Below are 26,559 nucleotides of genomic sequence, written 5' to 3' on the forward strand. Positions count from 1 at the left end.
GGTATAAGTGACTATATAAACCAAATAATGTGTCTATGCCATTTATCTTATTAGACAAAATTTATTTATACAACAAAAAACGTGTGTTATTTGAATACTCCAAATGTCATTGTAGAAAAACTAATCACTTTTCCCACATGGTCCACCCCCACAAATAAGCTATTTCAGGCGCGGTACGTCATATTCGCGGGTGATTTAATTTCCCTGTAGCCCGGATATGCAAAACAATCATTGAGCAATATCATTGATGTGTCGACTACGTATTTCAATATTTCCCACTCACAAATTATGGCAATTAAATGTAAGCTATAGGAGTGCAAAAGGTTGAAAAGTCAATTTTAATAGTAAATGGTTTTAACGCCACACAGATATTATTATAGTGGCGATGTGACAATGATATCTAATAGCCTTGCTTTTTAACCTTTTTATCATACTGCAAATCCCCCGGCGATAGAAAAAAAAGTGGTTCGCTTATTATTAAGTGTTCAAACCCCTATTGAAAATCTGAAACCGCGCCCCTAGCTTGTCGTACCGTCATATTATTATATTAGCGTGGGTACAATATCATCTCGCGTTTGCTTTAACGTCCGATAATAACATAATACAATACGATCGTACTGGCATGCATGCGATGGTTTATGGGCGTAACCGAGGGTGGGTCGCGTATAGCGCTGGGGGATTATGCAATTTCGTAATAAATCATCGGTTATCGACTTGCTCGTAAATATAATCGGTCGAACTATCGGAAAAAATCTAATAATCGAGCAAAATAGAAATTTCTTATTTATGGTACAGTGTGCGGATATGCTATTACATATTATAATCGATAGTCGATACACACAACAACAAATATTGAACAAATTCATTGATATAACGGTTTTTATTTCTGTTACATTGGAGATACGTGTTATTTTAGTGGATAAATATTTTTATTTACACGATTTCAGAACCCGACCAGAATTTACTACATTATCAGTACACAAATGCCAATAAGAATTCATTGCAGATTATTCGGTTATCGTTTTAGTCGGTTATTAGGTAGGTATATAGAATATTTTAAATCGGCTACTCGGTAAATGATAACCGAAATTATTCGATCGGCCGATTAACATGACTCATGAAAGTTGACGAATCGTCCACATGTATATGTATAAGTGAAGGTTTATGGTAAACACAATAACGGTTTGTATTGAAAATTAACAAGTTAAACGAGATCACTGAAGATTTATTATACAAACGACATTCGCATTACTTTATGATAAGCGCAGTGAAACCTCTAAGAAAATAAATAGGTAGGTACCTAATAGACTTTCTTGTATACTCAAAATCCTAAATAAGTTAACATTTACAGGAAACATGTGTGTGTGTGTGTGCCAAAACACTTTTAGTTTAAAAAGAATTAATTTTGTAACATAATATAGGTGTTATGTAAATACTGCAACTAATATTACTTAAATCGTAATCGGTTGGACTTCGCGTCTAAGGGTTATCTATCGTCCATTGGGGGCAGTCGCGTACTTAGGAAATCATTTTCCAAAGCGTTACAATATTTTTGTCTAAGCGTTTATTCACGGGAGACCGAACGGGAGACCAAACACTTAAAACTATCTTATTAATTTAATGTAGGTATGTGAGAAAGGTTTCACTGCGCTACGTGAATGATTACACGTCATATTAAACGTATTACCGCTTATTATACACACATATCATACAATAACATATTAATAATTAATATACTGAATCATAGCTGTTCTCGTTGATACTTCGCTTGAATTTACTCTTGATCGTCAATATATTGATCTGCGGACCGATATCGTAAACGCACGCCTACACACTGAATAAAATATTATTATACACTATGAATTATCATAATATTCTACAGACGGCGAGACGTGCGCACGCGAGTCGAAATAATATGATTTGTCAGCATATATATCATTCATGTATATCTGTGTGTGGTTTTCTGGCAGCTGTTGTGTTGTTGCCAACGTCGTCTTCGGCATCAGCGCGAATATGATAATTTATTTACACGAACTTATAATACACATAGGCCGCCACGCGAAAAGATACATCTCCTCCCATGACTGACAGCGAACAGCCACGTCGTGGAAAGACATAAGGCGGCGGCGTGCGACAACTCCGGCCCTGGTTTCAGTTGTTTACTTGCGTTCCCAGCCCGCCGAGTTATAAAACCACGACGATGCGTCCTCGCGCTTCACCCAAGCCGACTCCGAACCGTTCTCCTGTGAACACAAACAAAACACGACCGCTGTTGTGACCGTCGATTACATTTTAAAGTATCAAATAATTATCTAAATCGACTGACTGACGTGAGTATACGGACACAGTGGATTCGCATACACTCGACTAGAGAAGATATCTCGCGGGGGACGCTATACAATCGATCGTCGAATTGCTGGAGAGATTACAGTGATACGTCTGAAAAGGGTTCGATGTGATGTTAAGAAAAACTTTGGCAACAGACGATCTCAACCCCTAACTATAATATGTCATTTCCAAGACGACTAAGCATTAACGTTCGTATCAACACAGCGGGTGTTCGAAATTTTTGCAAGCAAAAGCGCTACATTAATGTTTGTACGCAGTTACAGTGACGAAATTATTTATTAAACACTCCTCGTTAATACACGAAATGATAACAAGTATTATAGGGATGGATTTACTCTAGCATCCCCCGTTTAGTTGCATATCGTATTTGTTTTATGCATGTTTTCAAGCGGCGTGTTGTTCGACATCGCCGTCACACAAGCTTTCACCCTCAATCGAGATTGGTTTTCCTTTGGGTACATATTACAACACCCTTATTCGCCCCCAACGACTGAGTACACATAGTGTTCGAAAGATCTAAATTTTACCCTTCTCGAAATCACGACTCTTTCCTTCGTAAAATAATTGCGTGTACGGCAGAATGTGAGTTTAACACCATAATAATTGGGGTTTATTTCGTAAGGACTCTACAGAGTTATTTCAAATTTCAAATTGGACGGTCGTGGGCTTAAAAAAAACAATTTCAAATATTAAACACAATGTACAGCGTTCAATTAAATTGCCTGTTTCTAAAAATAAAATAGTCGATATTGTCCAAAATAAATCAAAATTTTATATTATGATTGAAGTCGAAGATAATGTTAATAAATCAATCACGCCAACTCACGGCTGTTTGATGCGACGACATTGTCGGCGGTGGCGCCAGATAGTCCATGTTCGAGTAGTAGCCGCCATAGTTCTGGTGATGATGCGCCGCCGCGTGATGGTGGTGCGGATGGTGATGATGCGGTTGGTGATGGTGATGATGTGACGAATAACAATTGCCACCAGTACTGCCGTTGGTCGAGTAGCCACCGCTGGAACCTACTGGAGATGACCTGGTGCTGTGATGGTGTAAATCCACCAGTCCCGGTGGTGGTTCCGTGATGGCGGGACTCCATATCGATCCAGGCGTATTACCTCCACCGCCTGCGCGAAAAAATAAAAATTCAAAACATTAGCACTGCGTACTTTAGCGAACAAAATTATAAAATGCGTTGAAATATACCAATGAGAGAAAACGAATAACGAAATTGGTAAGATTGCGTATATTATAGTGAAAAAGCCTAGACCAAAGAAGAAATGGTTTTAAAATTAGACAAATTATAGGCATACCGGTAATAGTTATCTATAATCCACTGCAGGTAAAAGCTAAACAAATTTGATGTTCAAATCCCATCACTGCATGGTGGTTAAATATTTTAAATATATCCGTAGTGAGATCGTGTGCATGGATGTAGGCGGGCTCAGATAAATGACCTTACAATAAGTCCCTGGGGCGTCACTGTGCAGTTACACGCGCACCAGGCCCCTTCTACGCCACCCACTTTTCAAATTGTAAACTCACCACATGCATTAAAAATAAATTGATGGCACGCCTTTACAGTAATAATATTGTTGTTCGTAAACTGCAATAGGCATACGGAATTTATCCTGTCGGGGAACGCGCATATAATAAAGAAAACGGTCCCCGCACACAGCGCCACACCTCCTTGTTTCCCCGAGGATGTTGGTCTGTGAAGCGTTACGCGGAGGCGGGAGGACACGTGGCTCCGAATAAAGGGTATAATTGTACAAAGAAGTGTGTGGGCGCAGAGTATAAATGGTTAAAAGTCTTTAGTGATAACACGAGTGCTTACCGGAACTAGGGTGGTACACAGAAGGCGGTGGTTGTATGGGCGGCGTACCGCTCAGTATCGGCTTGATGTACGACGAACCACCGCCGGGCGGCGACTGCCGACTGGACGACAGCGACGTGCCGGTGGACACGGGCGAGTTGCCTGCCGTTGAACTCGTTACTCCACCGCCGCCCACACCACCACCGCCCACGCCACCATTTATTGTCGGTGACATTTTATTGTTGTTGTTAACCGGCGCGTTGCCGCCGCCTCCAGACGATTTTCCCGACGACTTTTGGCCGTTGTTGCCGGCCGAGTTGTTTCTAGAAGACGCCGTCTTGTCCGTTCCCGTGCCGTTGTGATGCTGCTGTTGGTTCTGTTTCACCTGTTGCCGGCACTTGGCCCTCCGGTTCTTGAACCACACCTGAAACACGTTATCACACCCATGTAGATAAGCTGTGTATTGCAATAATAATTGTCAGAGGAGGTTATTTACACAGAAATTCGGGTAGGAGGTGGATCCTATATAGTAATATAAAATATGTAATATGATATTCGAAGGGTGTAATCTCCTTTTTTTTTTATTCAGACACACACTGGTTGTACAGATATTTTCAGCCTACGCGTTTCATCGATGACCCAGCAAGCCATCTCGAAACTTTCAAATCTTTAACGACTAGTTCGTATAACTATTATAACGACATAGAAGTCTAAAACTTTTGTTTCACTATTCTACCTATTCTTTTTTTTTTTTTTGTTTTAAGAATAACTAAAATTAACTTATCACGAGAGCGTTACATTTCATTTTAAGAGTACTTCACTCTACCCCGTGTCACGACTCACTATTATATACGTAGTGTGGTCGAGCGTGACAACTGTGGTACCTATATAATATTTTATAATTAATTACGACACGGCAGAAAATATCCCTGAAAAACGAGGTTACAAGAACACGAGGAGTAGTTCGTATGTACACACAGTGGTGTACTTTTCCACGAAATAAAATGAGTCCAATGACACTGCGGCAGCAGGGGATTATCACGCCGTATATGTTGTATATGTGCGCGTATCAATTTCGTGAAGTTCGGCGAGAAGCCGTACACACTACTAGCGATGACCGATGCGTAGCAGAGCCTCGGTCGTTCACGCGTCGTGTAAACATACAAAAAAAACCTTTGGCCGTTTTTTAACGCCACCACCGCCACCACCAAGTCCTAAGCATATCGATTTTATTTCCGACGCCGGCGTTAACCTAGTTTCTTTGTCTGTTGTGCGATAACAAAAAAAATTCACCCGCAAGCACTGGACATACTGTTATAAGCCGTTATAATATTATACAGGAGAGAGGATCAAACAAAATGCAATCGGCCGATTGTAATACATGTGCGCACATAATAAGAGTGACAATCTCTAAAACTATACTTTTTATGAATTGTTTTAGTTTTACCATTTTTTTTTTAAGTTGTAAGTGCGACGAGTTATCGATGTATCATAATACGCGAGTGCAATTTTGAAATACCAAATGTTACCAATCGTTTAAATTGCTTAAATAAATATTTTATAAAATAAATATAGATTTTTTCTAATAAAAAAGGAAACAAATGGAACTTAATAAACAAAGAAATATCATATTAAATATAATGTACTTAGAATAATCATCTTCGGTGGCATTCAACACCTTGAATCCTTTACATGGCGTGCAAAACTTTGACCACCGTGGCGTACCGAAATGCAAACGATAGCAGCGTACAACGACAGTAAATGTTTGTCTCACAAGTCTAGATTTCGCGTTAAGTTCTAAGGCATAATATACAGACGAATACTAATGGAAAAAATCCTACATCAATTCTACTCAGAGATATTATTAAATCGATGATCAAAAATGATGATAGTTCAAAAGTGGCTACGGCATAGGACAATTAGGTAAATCGACATAAAATAAGCTGGAACATTTTTTTTGTGAGCGCACGGATGACCAATTCGCGAACGACGGTTTTACACGCGATCCTGTGGTTATATCATATAAATTTATAACCGACGTCGCTCGGCCAAAGAATTATCGTTCAAAATCTGTATACGTCATGGTGCGTATAATAATTTGACAATATAATATAGCATAATATATCACAGTTTAATTATTATTATTATACGCACTCTCTATACATAATACAATATTGAATTTATTGTCGTCTTGGATATGACGTGATCGCATTTATTATTATGCTGTACACGCATCATGATCGTCGTAAAGAAAAACGTCCGCGTATGCGCATATATGGCATTATTATACAACATATTATAATTTAAGTCATTTATATTGTATGAGCGCGGGACGGCGACGAATATTTTACCAAGACAATTTATTCCGGGAGCTATCCAGCTATCCCTTTTCGCGGCGGCGGCTTTCTTTATAATGTAACAGCCGCGGCGGGCGGAAAACGTGACCTCGCACGAGATGCATTGGTTTTACGACTGTGTACTAACCAATATACGTGCGCTTACAGATGCGTTTTTATCACGATATTATAATAATAATACGAATATTCGGTCGTCGTCGTTAATATAATATTATAAGTATTGTGTAAGGTAGGCGGCGGAGGGTATGCACCGGAATATTATAGTATAGTAGCCGCGGTAAACTGTATAGTACCTACCCACACCTATTATTATAATATTATGTTTTATTAAACAGTCGGCGGGCCGCGCGTACGTATTGTTCCGTGTCACGAACGCGCCTCGCTGTCGCGGCCGAGCAGAACGGGTATATATACCGAATTCAATATAATATTATTTCGTCTGAAAACCGGACCGAAGCTTAGGTATGTGGTTGCCGCACGATCGGCGGCGACAGCGAGAGAAAAAGAGACAGACTGGCGGAGAGGGAATAGCGAGAGACCCGACCGGTTTGCGTGTAAATAACAAAAACTGCAAACGAGCTACACAATAATAATATATACATTAATACACCCAACGAAAAATCGATCGCGAAAAATCTGCTGGCTGTCGAACCCGTGACTTCGTCTTTGTCGTTAGTCCAAATGATTAATTGGGATGACGCGAATCGTGCTGTGTACATTATAATAATAAATCGTTTACTAGACAATTCAACACAGTCGCCCGATCGACTTATAAGTACAAACGTACCACCTTACCGATGTGCCGACTATAATATTATTTAGGATAGTTGGATACAATACTATAGACTAAATACTATTAATACTAAATATTATTATTTTTAGTGTCCGCCGATTCGACTGTAAAACTTATCATTCATTTTCAAAGTAAATATAATGAATTATCAAATTTGTATATTTGACCTAATAATAGTCACTAAGATCACTAATAATCTTTTCAACAAAGAGTAATCTAACTTCACGACCTCAACGCCTAATATTATGTTGTTAAAATAATAACTTCGGTCAAAGAAAGTCTAATCGGTTGTGCTCGGTCGGCTTTATCGTACATCATAGTGTAATATGTCATATTATATATAAGAGCATGTCTGTAACGAGGAAGAAGCAAATATTTAGTGAAGATAGGGAGGGGAGTTTGCCTTCTTGGAGATAGGCTACAATGGCGACGTATAACTGACAGGACAGATAACAACGTCATTTTTCGCCGGGAGTGTGCGAGGCGGCGATTATTCACGAACTCACTCAAAGTATACTCGTGGCGACACCGTTGGGAAAGGGTGGTTAGAATTGGGGTAGAAGGCGGGATTAACCGATGACGGACGAGCCGTATATAGATATATATAGGATAGGAAAGGACGGCGAGAGTTATCCTCCCCAAGCGGCGCACGCGCACCACCATAAAGTACATACCATGGGGTGGAGGGTAGGGGCTTTTATACGTAGCCGCAGTAGTCGGGGGTTATTCCGCCGTACTCGCACCGCCCCAATCGCCCATTGCAAAGGCCTTTATCGTTTTCGTGAAAAAGGAAGATGAGAGGGTAGAAAGTGGTAGCGATAAAGTCCCACAACCGACAGAAATTATTTTTACTACCGTTGTCCGTAAACTATACTCTTAAGAGAGGATTTTCGAAATGTTTTCATTCTTGAAACTAATTTTGCGCAATAGCATTATTAAGTTAAATAGGTATAGTAGGTACAGGTACCTACCGATTTTTTCCATCCCGAAGTCGAAATACGACAAAATTCATGTTCATATTCCCGGGGATTATTCTTCTTATATTTGTTTTCGATTAATGGATATATTAAATTGTTTAGTATAAGTTTCACAATATTTGGTCAGACATCAAGTATGTTATATCACTCAAACATATTTTTTTTTAATGATATTTCTTGAAACGTGGAAATTTTCGTGTATACTATACAGTTTACATCTATGTAATATTATATTATAATAATGTAAATGATAAGACAAAACTAGTAAATTTATACACTCTCCCTTAATTCGATCATTTAGTATATTTACCAATATTTTCGATTTCTTGGCTTTCTAGAATATTGTCCCCCATCTTTTTACACTATCTCTAAACCGATAATATAACAGTACTTGCAGTGATAAACCATTGATAAATAATATACAACCAAACAAATAAATTACCTGTACTCTTGATTCGGGTAAATTGATCTTTAGGGCCACCTCTTCACGCATGAATATATCCGGATATCGAGTTTTGGCAAACAACGTTTCCAGAACGTCCAACTGCGTTCTGGTAAATGTAGTTCGTTCACGCCTCTGCTTTCTTGGATTTCCGACTGTACATAAAAACAAAAACACTCATTATTTAATATTTCTAACTCGGATGATACATGTAATGCAATATAGAAAAAAAATATCAAAACAAAAATCAAATAGTAAACCTATATAATATCGTACACAGTGACTCTTATCACTGTGAGCTACTCCCCTCTTACAGAAGGATTTGATTTTATAATTTATTATTTGTTATTAAATATAGTATAAAATCCCGTAAATGATGAAAATAAAAACGACTCTAGTATTTTAAGAATTTAATGTATATAATAATTTTATATTTTACTATGAAACTTGCTATTGTGATCTAGATGGCCGTATAGCGGTATCACCTATAATTACAAAACATTTGCAATAACTAATCCTAAGCTCGCTTCAATATTAATATTGCAAGATTAAAATTATTTTATTAATTTTGATTGTATTAGGCAATAAACAATATTTCAAAATTCCGAAATTAAAACGTTTTACTTCTATTACATTTTCATAAATAAATAACAAGTAATAACTAATAACTATAAAACGTAATGTGTATAATTGTATAGTATACTACATTACAATATAATATAATATAATATAATATTACAATATTACGTTTTATTACTATGTAGTAACTACATAGTAATAAGTTAATAATAAATAACAAAATTATGAACACCTAAAACTAATTATTTTCTTGTAAAATAATAAATGATAATATAGTAAATTCGGTATAAATAATACAGTATATATTAAATATCATATTGTGTGTTCCTAAAAAATTTCCGTAGAAAATAATAAACTACTGTTAGCAATAAAATACCTATAATATATACCTAACACTCTTTTTCTTAATGTTTTACTTTTAGTTAAAATTATTGACTTTGTAAATTAATCATTAAATTATTGAAAATGTGCGTTTTTTTTATTACTATATAATTATTCAATTATGCAGCTGTTTTGTTAATATAAAAATATCACGGTAGATACATCATAATTTAAATATTTAAGGTACCTACCACTAATATTAATTCACAATTATAACTACGGATTAATGGTAAATAATATTATCCAAGGGTCAATGAAATAAAAACTATATTAGGTAGATATTTAGAAATTCGATGCAACTTCACGCTAAATTAAAGAGAATAAGGAAATGTAGATATAATAAACGTTACTCATAGAGCACACACACACATTCACACAAGACATTTCGATTTCTTATTCACAAACAAGAACCCCTATGGAGCATAGTACTCACTACTAACTCACTATCGAACATATGACCCAACGAATGTCGTAAACACTAAAGTAGGTATGCGACAACCGGAGACAATTCATAACGCTCAAATCGACCAGGCACCGAGAGAAAACCACAATAATGTTCCTATAAAAATCACTAATAGTAAAGTGTATTACGTTTTTCATTCATAAATTTAAGGTACACGCAACCTATACAATAACAAATGCACAATACGCATATGTAGTGAATAGATTAATACAACAATAAGTAAAAAAAAAAAAAACAATATTCTTCACCGCAATGACCTGGCTATTGCTGCCAATGGGATCAATTAAAAAAAAAAATTACAGTTTTAGTTATAACTTATTCTCGTTAATTTAGCTTCGTTATTTTACGAAACGGATGAAAATGACGAAAAATCATGCGTTGATATTTATTTATATCTATATACTCATATGTACGTATATAACAACATTATACACGCTGAAACAATTTATTAAATTACTCGCGTATTGCGTTCCGGTGCTGTGCGGTTGTCGGGAAAGGATGTGGAGTGATGGGGTTAATAAGGTTACGCGACGGCAGTGGCATTCGGGGCAGTATATATAACTTTACCGTGAGCTCACTTCCCCCGCCGCCGAAGCCGAAAACTGACGATCCTGGTCGTTTCAACGTTTAGGATATAGATATCATATCGCATTATCCTTTTCGTTTCGTACGCGATTCTCCCCTTTTTCGCCGACTGTCGCCCCCGGCCGGTTGCCGAGTGATGTCGTCCGTCCATCCGGAATAAATCAATCGGTCTATACATACGGGTGACGGTCCGACTTTTGCCGTTTCCGCAGCCCACCACATCGTCCCACCAGCGGCGCGTAATATAATAACGACGTAATTTATTATTTGCCATCGAGTTCAAAGGGCAGAGCGGGCGGGTAATGATCGGGTTTATTGGATTCGCGGTGCGGTTAAAGAGTCAAAGAGCCTGTGGATAATGCGATTTACAATTATAGTGCATTAACCGCCGTTTATTTTCACGTGAAAAGTGGTTCGGAGCGAGGTTTTTTCCTTTTTACGAGTAGATAGGAAAAAACATGAAAAATAAAAATAAAAAAATCCATCGAGTTTTTACTTTTGCATAATAATATATACATATTATTAATAGGTATATTATATTATAGTAAATGGCCGGGGAACATTTCGTTTACCTATGCTTGTGCAAATTCGGGAGCTGAGTTCCCCGAAATCGAACGTTATCGGAAAACGAATAAAAACGGCCAATGTAAAATCGATATATTATGATAAACGAACTCTGTTTCTTCGAATGTAACCGTATATGCCACCGAACGAAACATATATATTCTATAAGACGTGTTTTCAAAGTGATCTTATCTCTCGAGATGTCTCGCTTGATAGTTATATATCACTATAATATACAACGAACCCGACGCAGCTACTGCGTGCCACATGTCTTGCTTTTATATTTTGTGTTACACGTGCAAGAGCAAAAAATACACCAAGACATAATAATATAAATTATAATATAGGTCATCGAATTCGGTACACTTGATTTGTATTTACACAAGAGGAAAGCTGTGCCGATAACGAAATTGGTACTAAAATGAAAATAATAAATAGCTTGGAACATTCAAAATGTTAACCACCGTAGTGACCACCACTAACGTCATTGCCATGTGTGAACCATAATTTATAATATAATAGTATAATATAGACACACGAACATCGGAGACCACCAATGTTTGTGACCCGATCGATATGAATTTCTTATCTGCAAAAATTGTACATGTCACGTCGCTAGCAATTAGTTTTTTTTTAATTTCTCATATTATTATTATTACCGACAATCAGCGCCGATTTTTCTATGTACATTTCAATAAGACCACACACGTATTGACATAAAGGCGTAATAATTTTTTTATAATATGTATACATATGTAGTAAGCACCTACCTACTTTGGACGGTACGTTAATAGTTTGATTTCCTTCTCATTATTATTTTCCCTAAACCGCTTAAATATGTCATTCTCTGTATACCTATGTATTTGAAGTAAATATCAATAGTTGTTCGTCGATTTGCATGAGCGTTAACGACCACTCTGTGCGATTATAATACATAAGTATCTATATCATGTATATTATTCACATACACATTGTGATTGTATGTATGATGTGTTATAGTTGTATAATACTTATTTTTTTTTGCAAAAACAGTATTTATTTAATTTTATTTTCCTTTTAAATTATAATATACATTTCTTTTAAACTCATAACAAAAATCACCGGACCTTCGCTATGGGGACTCGTTATATGGTTGGCACCCTTCGTACTTTTCTTTGTGTAGTGACCATGACACCGTGGTTTCACAAACGTTACACCACATTAAAACACATTTTTTTTTCTGTAGAAAGTTTCAATGTTATGATGACACACACACACCTATTTTTAGTCCGTTAAAGGTTATACAATATTTAGGTAAACCGAAACGTTTTTACACTGCTTTGTTGTGTTAAATAATAAAAGATTTAATTCGAACGGGTCGAATTTCATGATATAATATCAGTTGATATACGACATGGTCAAACCAACACTATGTCCTTTGAATTTCGGTAAAAACATGAACCGATCGCTATATTGGATTCTACGAATTTTACAAGGGGTGCTCATACACGGGCCATTTTATTATTGTTATGAATTTATAATATAATAATATTATATGATACACAACCGAGGCTTAAGCGTTTATTGTGCTACATTGTATGTATTATACCTACGTAGCAGATATACGTAAAAATATGTATTTCAATTTTAATATATACCGCGGTGCGGCCGACTACTTTATATTACCTATAGGTACAGTGAAACTTCTATTTTATGAAGTCTCATAGGGAACAAGAAAAAATTCATAATATAGAGGAATTCGCTAAATATAATTAACGCATGATTATCAATGAAGGTCATGGTACACAAAAATAATTTGTTAAATAAAAAATTTTGTTAAATGGTGGTTTCACTGTTTATTGTATTATGTTTGGTCGAGCGCGTTATTATTATTTCACATCGACTACGAGAAGATAGAATGTAAAAAGCCATACAATAGTAGTTGAAAATATTAGGTCACCATCGTCGTAATCGGTACAGGAATCAAATTACGATGACGTGTGTAAAACACCGCTGTTTTTCTCTACAGTGCATTAGGAGGTACCTATATATATATAATATATATTATAGTATCTAACCATCATACTGTTATAGCGGTGTTGTATTGAAAAAATACATATAGTAACACAATTAAATTAGAGGGATGCCTACGATTTGAATTCCCTCTAAGATTCAAAAAATTAGGTAAAAAAATTAAAAAATTCATATTCATCACAATGATTGCACCCTCTATATGTGCAAAAACACGAATTTTCTATCAAAGCAAAGTTGCAGATGGATCTAAAATGCAAATCATAGATAATATATTTTAAAACGGTAATTTTCCTAGTTTACACCAAGTACGTACTAATAAGTTATTAATATTCATAATACACCAATATTATATAGTAAATAAAATTAGAATATGATGAATAGTTACCACAGTCCACAAGTTTTGTGCTGTAATTGTGTTGTGTACCTATTAAAAAATAAGTAGGTATAAGTACAGTAAATAGAAAACGAATTTATAATATTTAAAAACTATTTTGATTAAAATTGTTTTAATATAATTGAATAATACTAATTGATTACCAATGTGATAATTAATACATCATAAACGAATACTCTTAAGTCTCAGCTAAGTGAGCCATAAGTCCATAACCTATATTTTATTCTGGACAAACGAAAACCGTTAATTTTTGATAATATACGTCGCATATCCAATATTCACCGATAAACTAAGATTTTATAATATATTATACATAAATATATACCTATAATACAAAATGGAACCATCGCCGCATTCGAGTTTGTTTTAAAAACTGCTAAAAATCACTTAAATATCCAAGTTGTACATAGGTACGGATCGATCTGATACTTATCATATTGTATTTTTTTTTTTTTTTACAAACCTCACTTGTGGTATATAATATAGACATACAGTGATGTACACTGTAATATAGGTAGGAAGTCAAAGATTAGTAAATTATTTTTGGTTTCAATGGTCTCCCCCCGGAGAACAAATTGATGTTGTCACTTGTTTCTTAAATCGAAGTGGAAAACCGTATCGAGTACAGTTCATAAAATACATGCTGGATCAGTATAGTTACACGCACCCCATGATTTATAAGTTGCAGAGCCGTACGTTTGTAATAAAAATTGACATTTTTGGTAACCAGCATAAAATAATTTAAAAAAACTGTTTAATTTTTTTTATCTTACACCTATGGGTTTTTATGTTTTTTTAATATATATTATCTATGGTATAGGTAATATATTTTAAAATGTTATTATTATGTATAAGTATAATTATTTATCTTACTCCTAGATGATTATTGTTTAGTTATAATATACTACGTTTCTGATTTTTATGTACCTATACCAAAATTTGTAAGAAATAAAATTTATAATTGAATATAAATATTGATTATATAATATATATACCTACGATTATATTTTTATTAATTGCACTAGAATTATAAAAAGTTTCAAAGTTTATAATTCGTTGATATACTTAGTATAGGTACTTAAAATTTAATTTGAAATTATTGTCGAAAATATCCTTATAAGTTATAACACATGTATTAAAATATGTAGAACATGTAAGTTCGTTTTATTTAGAATTCTTCGAAATGTATTTGACAATTACTAAATCGGTAAATTGTGCATTATAACAAATTATATGATATTATACGCATTTTTAAAATAAACTATGACATTATGGTCAAGTGTATAGATTCGTTTAAATATAATGTTTATAAAATATTCATTATTTGGTTGTCTGAAGGAACTGCAGTGCTTATAATTGGTTGTTTGTACAGTGAATAAAACACTATTACCTACTATAATAAATTTATTATACATTCAAACATTCTGTGGGTTTGTATACTTTAGATTACATTTTGTTGTAACACAAAACACGCCGACGGTTTTAGTATTATATATACATTATACACATAATATCATTGTGAAGACGCAGTTGACTCATTCAAACACACACACACACACGTACACACACATACCTCTATATATGTATATTATAAAACGTATTATTCGCTATACTTTTAGTCTGTTTTTTTTTCATTGACTAGGCCGAATGGTAGGTACAAAGATTTCCCTCTTCTATATATATATGTATGAAAAAAATATATATGTGGAAATTGTGATATCAATAGCGGTTTCGTTTGACACATCAGACTAAATGTTGCGGGATTCTAATAAATCAAGGTTTTTGAAGTCTAGTAATTTATTATTTTATAACGGTATCATTGATCGCAAATCTTTTTATAACATCATAAGGGGATTGAAAGCGGTAACTTATTAAGGGGTTGTATGGATGAGTGTGTGTGTGTGTATATATAGTCAATCTTGTATTGTAAATATGTATTACGCATATGCGGCGGCGTGTTTATTGTACGAGACGAGAAATGATTGTAGTGTTTGTACGAGTAAATCGGAGTGTGGTAGCCCACACAACGTGCAAACATATATAATATGTCACATGATAAGAGTAGGTACTGCTGTAGAATATTACAATAATATCCTACACGTGAATGAAGAATCAGACCCATAAACCCAAATAAAATTATGACTTCTTAGAATTATTCGTTTTTAACTCTGTGAAAATATTTGAGTGAATCATTCTCTTTTCTGGGTTCTGACGTTAATATAGTAGTAAATGTTTGATTAAACATAGGATCAGATTTTAATTTTTTTTTCTTACTTCTATTATTAATTAATTGGTATACGTAAATATATTTTTTATTTTATAATATAATTTACATTTTGACAAAACATATATTATACTTGAACATATTTCTCCTGTACTTGAAACAACGAAAATCGATTTACATATTAATCTAAGAGATAATAAGTCAAATTAAAATCGGATTATTTGAAGTACCAAGTTATAATTTTGTCCGACTTAGTATAGACTTTTATAGGTCTAAATTAAACAAAAAATACAACACTTCAGAAAAAATTCTATTGATATAGTTGTTTTTTTATTTATTGATCATGTAGGTATACGGATTTATTGAAATCCCATATTCGTATATACTTACGTTTATACACATGTATCTATAACTACCAGACCTATTGAGTATTTTAATAAAAGTTATTTAAGTACTTTTTATTAGGTATCTACTTTGTACACTATTAAATTTTTAAATACTTCTCAAGCGATTTGTATTCGACATTATTTAACATATTTTTTTTATATGTGACGATAACGATAAAAAATATATCGTATAATTTATAGATTTGTTTGGAACGAATAAAGGGATATTTACAGAATTTTGCAGTATACTACAATAAACAATTGTATTTAATATAAGTTTCCTCGGTACATATTATAAATAACTGTTTTAGATTCTGAGCGGAGCGAGGAATGTATTGGTTTTACAATGATGTTTATTTCTTTTTTATTCTGTACACACTTTTTCTTCCCCTAAACTTGCTCAAAAGTACAAGTGTACCATATTTTCTGAAAGGTAATGTTCTTGAGCTGGTACTTTAAAGAGGTCATTTTTGGATTTTTGAAACGGTACTTGAAATAAAAGCGGTTAAAGGAGAAAAACGTACGATATCACGATTTTGTAATACTAAATAATTACGGACGACTAATTACGGCTTTGTTTATCCCCATAGAAACGAATAAAATTAAATAAAAAAGATTCTCTCGTCCGCTCAGAATTGTTTTTTTATCGAATGCAATCATTGCATTCCAATCGAATACTTACAGTAAAATTACACTATCCTGTCCGGGGACCGAAAAGACGATGGACAAACATCCATCACTGAAATGCGCTGATCTAATTTTTTTATTCTGATATCATTATAATTGAAATTGATTTTTATGCAAAAGTATTTTTTAATAGTTATATGTGTCAACTAACTAAGTAGTTACCATATTATATATAAATGTATATATACAAATACCTACATACGTACGTCATGGTCATATATATGTATATACCTACAAACATACACTACCACATGTCAGTAGGTATGTCACACATACAACAAAAATATACCCACCATTATTATTATATTATATTATAATCCCTAGCGTGAGCCATTCCCGTTATTGTATCATATTGTATAATAATGGTCGGGGTTCAACATTTTGATCGTGGGGTGTAAAAATATTTGGCAATTTGGCACACCCGAATTATATCACACATTAAAACATCGAAGGTAAAGAAAAAATCTACCAGAGATGATATGATGCTGTGTAGATACAAATATTATAGGGTGTAATGATAAAGGGGAAATCTTTCCGACTGCTCCGCCGAGCCACACATCGTTTTTTTTTATATTATTTATAAAAGATTTTTTGTTGAATCAGATTTATAAAAAATAAAATTACACTATGCGTACAAACTACAAGATGTCACGGTATGAAATATTATAAAACAGTGGTGGGTATACCTATTCAATAAGTATATACAGGTCAAAACGTCTTGCCGCTATATTTGTACAAGTAAACCGTTTAACAATAACTGTTAATGGTGCAGTATACTGTATACTATGTATACTATAGACTATAGTGTAGGGGTGGGTAGATTTGAAGATTTATTTCCTCGTCGATTCTCAGAAAAACTATATTTTAAAAGTAAAACAGTGAGAGATAATTTGGTTTTTGATCAGTCTTAAAGTTAAATTAGTTTTACTATACCAACATAATAATATAATATAACTTCGAATATATTCAACCTGCAGTAGGTGTTTAGATTCAAATTATACTTTTACCTATATCGTGACAAACATAATATATATATATATTTATATATTTATTTTTTATATTTGAACATATATGATATTTAATTAATTTTTCTTGAATGTAAATGATGTAATATGAAGAAATATGGAATTTTATATTACACGATAATTATTATACTGTGCCACTTTAGAGTTCTCCCTTTGTTGATTTATTATTCGTTAATCATTACCTTCAAATTCATAGTTTAATAAGACATTATACTGTTCGGTTTTTTGTAGTATAAAATGTAATCTACTTTGAGTTGAGGAAAAAAATATAATTGACCAATAAGAAAAAATTACATCAATAATTTAAAATTGATAAATTTTTCTTTTATTATTTATTTATTTATTTTTATTATCAAACAAAAATAAAATAAATAGGTATACATTTATTGAATATTAATAGTTAATACTAAAGTAATTAAAATGATATATTATTGCACATTATTTAATAAAATAAATTAAATTTGACTAAGAAAAACACTAGTAAGTGAAATTAGTGGTATTCCATTATTACAACATATAAATTAAACCATGTTCATGGTTTATGATTTTTATTAATTCAAAAATTAATTTTTTACTACTATCGTATTATATGAACAAAATTTCATAAAATATATTATTGATAGAATGAATAATTATAATGATAATAGATATTGTATAGGTATGTATCAAAATGTATTAATTTTAAATTATTGATACAGTTCTAACAAAAATCAAACTATTTCTTTATTGCGCAATACCACAGTTACATAAGACACTCATACACACACGGTGGGAAATCCGACAACCTATCTAAATCAAATATAAGGTGTACATACGTATTTTCCTATAAGAATGATATATTGGGAAAATATGGTTTACCAACTACTACTGTGTATATGGTAGTCGGTCAAAAAGTTCGTTTTAAAAAAAGTTGGACAAAAAGTCTAGTTTCAGTTTTTATAGTCGGACAAAAAGTCCGAGCACGTTTTTAATATCGGATAGTAAAAAGTCCGAAAATATAAAATATATTCTTTTAAGTTTATAAGAAAATAGAAAAAAATATATAATTACCTACCTATTAATTATATAATATATGTACAACAATTTGTAAAATTTTAACATAAATATATATATTAGAATATTTTGCATTTTCGTACTTTTTGTCAGACACTAAAAATGTGCTCGAACTTTATATCCGTTTATGATTCGTTTCATACTACGACAAATCTGAATCTGTAATTTTATGTTACATATTTTGATTTTTGAGTCATAGTTCTTCATTTTGGAATTTTTATTGTACATTTTATTATAAAAAACGTTTATTATCAAAACGACATTCCTTAATTATCTAATCTAAACGCATCCGCAAACTGATGAGTGTACCTAACCTGAAGTGCACTGTATACTAATATAGAAACGTCAAATTAATTAAAAAATCGAATACTCAATGTTATTGAATATTTCCTAATCAATAAAAATAAAAGTTATAGGTTAAAAATGTAATAAATATTTTATGATTTTTAAGAATATACGACGTGCTTCCCTGTACCTAATGTTTTTTTAAGTCTACTAGTCCTCTGGCCTGGTACACACAATAATTTAATATTTTATCAGCTATTAATATTGATATTATGCTTACGGTGATTGAACAGGGACAACGTGGTGGAATGATGGTGATGGTAATTCTGGCCAGCTGCTGTCGGGTAACAGCCCATGCTAGTCTGCAGCGAATCCATCAGCCCGATGCTGTTGACTGCGGCGTACGGCGAAGACGCCGCCGAAGTCTTGAGGTGGTACGCAGCGGCGGCGGCCTGCATGGACGAGCCTAGTGACGGCGGCGCGCCGCCCGAGCCACCCGCGGCAGCGAACGCTGCGGCCGCGGCAGTAGCAGGGAAACCGCCCAACTCCCCGCCGCTCTCCTGGCTGCATCTGTTTGAGTGGAAAGAAAAACAGAAAAAAAATGCGAAAAGCAAACGATTAATAAAAACCAGTGCTTTTACAAAAAAAAAAAAAATAATAGTTATAGTCCATGCCAATTACAATGACGGAGCGGAGAAAAGAAGTTTAAAACATTAAAAAACAAAAAACAAAAAAACAAAATCATATTATTAAAATATAATAAATATATCGTAGCGGTGGCACTGCGAAGTAAAGGCGTTGATGGTTTTAGTGTTGTTGAAAAAAAATACGTGAAAAGTCGAGACATACCTATAAAAAAACCCGGCTCGACTAAATTTATAAATATTATATAAAATATGAGAGAGTGCATTAAAACATTTAAAATGTTAACATAATATTAAATAAACGCACGCGTAGGTATTAATGTATTGTACATTGTGTAAAACGTTTTGTGTACACACATAAATACATAATAGACTTATAAGTCTCGAATTTTACAAACTATTTAGGTATATAAAAACTGTATCATAACAATTATCTACTATGTCGGTCCCTATAATAACATTACAAATATTAATCATAACCAGATAACCTACAACGGCTACAACTATAATAAACATGCAATTTTATTTAAATACTTTGTTTAAATTCATAGTTTTTAACTAAATTGCATAATCTAGGATTCAAAATGAAGTTGGACGATTCTCAAATCCGTTATTGGTTCGTATAATATTCTAACTATAAAACCTCATTTCTCGTCAATACAAAATGCTTTCCATGTATATTTGACACGTCCAGATTCTTAATTGAAATGAAGAAATATTCTTTAATTATCACCACTTTGACATTAAATAATTTTCGGTCAATTTAGGTCTAAACCACTGTAAAAATATCGAGGTTAAAGCGAAATGTGCTTGTGTCTTTCGACAATTCAGATACGTAAATAACTGGTTGGTAATATTTTCCTTTGAATAATTTGACATTTCGACTTCCAAGTCCCAATACGCGTGCATCTTTATCGTGTCATTTTCTTACAAGTTTCTTCTGGTTTACCAAAAATATTACACTATATATGATATATCTTCAATCCATTTTATATTTTTACCACTTTTTATGCAGAATTAACTAGGTATATATATATTAATTGATTTGTACATTAAATCCGTTGACAACTTCACTGTTAAATTGTTTGCAACTCATTGGCTCGTGCCAGGATAATTGATACAACATCGTCCTTGCTCGTATGATGAAAAGACCACATTTAAGCTATGTAATTAATTAATATTAATTATTATTTTATGTGAGTAATTGATAAAACATGTACGCATTACGCATTGTATAAAAGTAAAAAATAGAACTGATTTTATAATTATATACATAGTTATGTAGTTCGCTATAAAAATGCACTTGAATGTAAATTTATTCGAAGCAGCACTTAAAATATTATAATTATTCTGCTAATAAAAATAGAGTAGGGAATAGCCAATATGTATCATAATATATTCAGAAAATGTGGAGACATTTTTTAAACGCGTGGAGCAAGAGAAATTCTTCCGCATGCTGTGAAAACAATTAATATAAACAATGGAATACACGTCCCAAGATTCTATCCGATCCTAATTTTATATAAGGTTTGATAGAGGAACTCTGTCGGGTTTCGAATGCAACACAGACTTGGATAAGATAACTTGGCCTTCAAATTATAAAAAAACTACCAATTTTCATTACACTTTACAAATTTATGTTTATTTCACGTATCATTTGGTTTAAATTTAAATCATTTATTTATTTATTGTGTTATACTGCCTACTTCAATCATACATAACATAATATTATATGTTAAAACAAAATTAAATTAAGAATATAAAATATCATTCAGGTACAAATTTTTAGCAAAAGCATAGGACGATCCGCTTTTTGCGCTTAATCCACATCGGGCTTAGTTTGAAAACACATCCTTATATATCCTCCGATATGAATTAGCGGCGGCCGATTTTATCGTAATATTATATGATTTTGTGTTGTATTTATAGTTTATACCATTATTACATGTTCAAACAACACACATGCATCTAAGTTGGATAATATTATATTAGTTGACGTCACTATTTCTAAGATAGAACGTCACAAATAGTCACGGATATCAGGATATTACATAGAAACGTCATTATAATATTATATAATGTAAGTACTAAGATTGTTGACATTTACGTGTATAATAAGTATACACTGTCATTGTTATTTGTTATATTAATACAGTAATTTTCGTTATATTATTAAACATTGGAGCTTTCGTGTACAAAATTAATAAAATCATAAAACACTCAGGGCAGATAATTATATAATAGGTATTAGGTAATGATAATAATAAAACAATAAACGCATAAAAAACCATCTGTGAAATAGATATAATTATTATTTAAACTAAATCTGGTATAGTTACGATTTGTATTATTTAAATACGTACCTAATAACGAACGATAATGCGAAAAATAATAGTTTAAATAATTTGTAGGTATAACTAACCTAACCTATATAATTATAAAGTCCGAAAATTTAATTTTAAAAATTATAAAAATCTATTAAGTTTTATTGAAAAGAAATTACTATATTATCCTAATTATTTTAGTTAGTATCAAAAAAAAAAAAAGAAAAACAATTATTTATAGGTAAGTGTTTATAAATAATAAATTAAGTAGGTAGTTAGTATATTAAAAACGTATACCTACAGACTGTATAAAATATTTCAAAATAAAAATATTAATTAGGCAGTACAACACAACACTTTAAACCAGTACTTCTTAAACAGAATGTGTAAAATATTTACATGATGAAAATTAAAAAACGATTAATAACATGCGAATTGCTTGCTTATTATTACAATATAATTCAAAGATGTTATTGGAATATTTTTTTTCATAATTATTTAAAATAATTTGTGCTTTAAATTGCAATAAGAATTAGTAATAGAAAACTCTCTATTGTATAGGTACACTATTATGTGCTTTAAAAAATCTAAAAAGAACAAAAACCTATACTTCAAGATGGTTTAGCAAAACATAATATCAGAATCAATCGAGTGTGATTAGGTGAAAAATTAAATATATAACTACGATAAATCAATAAATTGCGCGACTGCGCTACGATGATAACATTATGACGTGTAAGGGACGGAACTCGTTGTAATGCGAACTAGAAAATAACTGATTAGACTAATATACGTGAAATGTGTACATCGGATCCGAGGAACTCGTCGATGGCAACAATTAGGAGGTGCATATAGATTTTGATTTTTGATGCATATCATTATTTACGGCATAATGATGATAATGTGAGGCACGTTTGAAAGCGCTCGGGATTACAAGTTTAGAACTGCCGCGCCAACGTGTCTGCGCGAACGAAAAGCGAGGGCGACCGTCGCACTGCGTATTATAATATTATGTTCATCATGTAGACAAATATATTATTACATCGCCACTATATTTATACCTTATAACCATACACAATAATATTTTTCAATGGCCGACACAGGTCGGGTATGCGTATGTGCGTACGATGTAGATATTGGATAGGTATATACAACACGATGCGTATGTACAATATAGTAAAATATTATAACGCGTACGACCGAACAAACATATAATATAGTTGCGTGCGTGTGCGGTGGTCATTGTTAGCGGCGTAAGCGTACGTGTCTTTTCCGGTATTTTGTTGCCGTCGGGTAAGGGCCCCGTTCGCGTCTATGTAGTACTATGGCACCACAGTCGTACGCCGCCGAATAAACGGTGTGCCTATGTAATATTATGTGTAACTTATACCTGTATGATATACATATATTTTTACCCGTATATGACTCGGGGCCCATGGACCTACAGCATCCGCCGAACAACAAACGGTCGATCGGTGAGATCGTCTTTTTTCTTCTCCTCTTTCTTCGTCTTTTTTTCTTTTTCTTCCAGAGACAAGGTCCCCGCCACGAACACCCACGAGCCCGTTATATGTGTGGTATACTGCGGAGAAACTACTTTATAGTGTGTCTGTGTGTGTGATTATATTATTTTATATTATATGTATATAGTTGAATCGCATACACACAATATAGTTTGGTGCATATGTGCATCTTATGTGTTGGTTTTTTACGACCACCGGAACTGTTAGGTATAGGTTACCTATTACCTGCACATCATTATTACACTTGTGACTGACTCACACACACACACACACATTTAGAGCAAGAATAAGCTCGCCGACAAATAGACCGGCGTTATATATTATAATATATACGTGTCATGTGTCATGTGCAGGTTGTGATTATGTATATCCTCAGCCATTTGAAGGCGCTATTATTGTCATTGTATATACTGTGATTTTGTGTTTTTTCCTATGTGTATCGGATCCAGATCATCTGATCATACAAATTGAACACAAAAACTAGTGTGCAAAAAGTTACATATAATTCTTTTCGTTTTGCTGCGACGTTAGGGCCTTTTGTTTTCTTCAGGTTACTTTTCAATGGTTCTCAGTGGTTCGAAACCCAATAAATAAGTCGATTTTGAACGAGGACCATTTTTTAATAAGTATACGTAAATTAACGTTAAGATATATCTTCTACGTACACATAGAACTTCGATATCACGAGGTCAACTGTTAGTTCTTTAAATTTGCCTGCAGTCTATCCCGACAACGTAGACAACAATAATTAATACTACATAATACCAACTTGAAAGATTATGGCCATAGAACATAATCGTCTCAATAATACAATTAAAAAGCTTAATATAGTTTAGAAATCATTACACAAAAGTACCTTAAGAGGACACTATATCCGTACTTAATGTTTCTATATAATTTAAGGAACGTACAATATACCAAATTTGTATCCAGTAGAATCGATTTTGTATTATTAGTTTTATAAATTATATTAGAGTGAATTATCCCAGGGTCAAACTTAAAGATAAAAACACTATTTATTATCTCTTGAAGGTTTTTTATGATATTTTAATTTTTAAGCGAGTTACGAAGAATACTAAAATATAAAAATAATAGCCGGATTAGGCGGGAGGGGGGTTAAGCGGCCTATATTATGAGCTTGCAGCTTTTCTACAATTATTATAGATAAGTATACAATTAAAAAAATAATATTAACAAAATTTATTTAAAGATACATTCATATTAATCATTTGAAATAATTTGCAAAGTTGGCTCTAATTATAAATCGACTAAGATTTATACAGATTTAACTGATTGACGATAGGTTGAACGCATTAAAAATTATGTCAATTGAAAATGACAAATGTAAAATACTCTCATTTGACGACGTTTTAGATATTTTTGTATTAAGTAAATCTAGAAAAAATGTTTTAAATAATTATTTGTTTGTATTATTATCATATATTTTATATTTTAACACTTAGGTAATTAAATTGTATTTTTTAATAAATTAACTATGTGATGTAAATTTGTTCTCTGAGAAAAAAGATTTTTCTTATGTAACTAATAAATATCAATTGACATATTATTATAAAAATACATTTTTTGTAAAATTAGGGCTCCTAAAAATAAATTAGCCCAAGGCCACTAATTTCATTAATCCAGTCTCTGCTCATAACTCTTATACACATTTAAACGTAAAAACAGTCTTCTTCCCGTTTACTTAACGTTTTTCTGATTTTATTTTCGTTTTAATTGAGGCTATTAAATGGCTTTAACGATTTTATTATTATAATAATGTTTTTAAATACCGAATTTCCAAGAAATTCAATTCTATAGATTCTACAACGATTATGCGGTTTTAAACTCCCGACAAACACGGGACTAAATTAAATGGGTTCAAAAATCGGAAATCTCGGAATCTCTTTTGCTCGTTTCTAGTAAATTGTACTTGATATTTATGAGTTGTCGTCGTACAGTCTGCTGTAGACTGTAGTACACAAACATGTTATTATAACTTATATGTAGGTACGCGATATGATATGATTGTACTGTTGGGATGTCTCGGGTCCTAGACCTAGTGGCGTGGCATTTTCATTGTCACACTATATATTATAATATATTATATTGTTATATTATTGTTGTAAAAAGGACCGATCGTCCGAATTTCTGTTGACGGTTTTTTTTGTACAAGACACGTACTAGCAAAACGAATGACAATAAACCTGAGTTTACGTTTATTATTATTATTATTATTATTGGTAAATGTATTATCATTATTATTATTATTGTTATTATTTGAAAAACACTCAGGTTTGAACGAAATGCGTCTTTTACATACAATTTTAATAATAATAATAATTTTGTATTTTATTATACGTTACCGACAATGGCGATGTACAATAACACATTACCACGGCGACAGTAAAATAACAAGAGCGCGTCGGTACCGGATTTTGAGAGAATAATCTTGAGACACAACGGGAGAAATTTAAAAATCGAATGTTTACAACGAAAATATCGTTATGCCTATACGTACGAAGGGGAAAAAACTCGTACCTACCACCATCTTTAGATAATAATAATATATAAACGCACTGCTCTTATGGTCACCGTCGACCATAATAATTATTATTGTTATTATATCGCGTGCAGTACAATAGTCAATGGGAGGTAAACGTTTGTACCACATAACATGATATAATAATATACCGG

The 26,559-nt window shown here is 32.7% G+C and overlaps 1 protein-coding gene across 3 annotated transcripts in view; it reads right to left on the bottom strand.

The window, feature by feature from the left end:
• Positions 1-1,204: 1,204 nt before the first annotated feature.
• LOC114131493 (homeobox protein OTX1-like) overlaps positions 1,205-26,559 on the bottom strand; it is a 35,326-nt gene continuing 9,971 nt past the window's right edge. For 2 of the 3 annotated variants that reach the window (XM_050207972.1, XM_050207971.1), the window contains exons 3-8: positions 19,655-19,944; positions 13,706-13,744; positions 8,736-8,890; positions 4,188-4,590; positions 3,176-3,477; positions 1,205-2,243 (exon numbers count right to left, since the gene is read on the bottom strand). In XM_050207972.1, the coding sequence (XP_050063929.1) occupies positions 2,160-2,243; positions 3,176-3,477; positions 4,188-4,590; positions 8,736-8,890; positions 13,706-13,744; positions 19,655-19,944 (1,273 nt within the window). In that variant the 3' untranslated portion in view covers positions 1,205-2,159. The remainder of the gene's footprint in view (positions 2,244-3,175; positions 3,478-4,187; positions 4,591-8,735; positions 8,891-13,705; positions 13,745-19,654; positions 19,945-26,559) is intronic. The other variant, XM_050207974.1, reaches the window with a different exon arrangement.

The sequence above is a fragment of the Aphis gossypii genome, chromosome X (genome assembly GCF_020184175.1).
Source record: "Aphis gossypii isolate Hap1 chromosome X, ASM2018417v2, whole genome shotgun sequence".
Classification (NCBI taxonomy): Eukaryota; Metazoa; Arthropoda; class Insecta; order Hemiptera; family Aphididae; genus Aphis; species Aphis gossypii.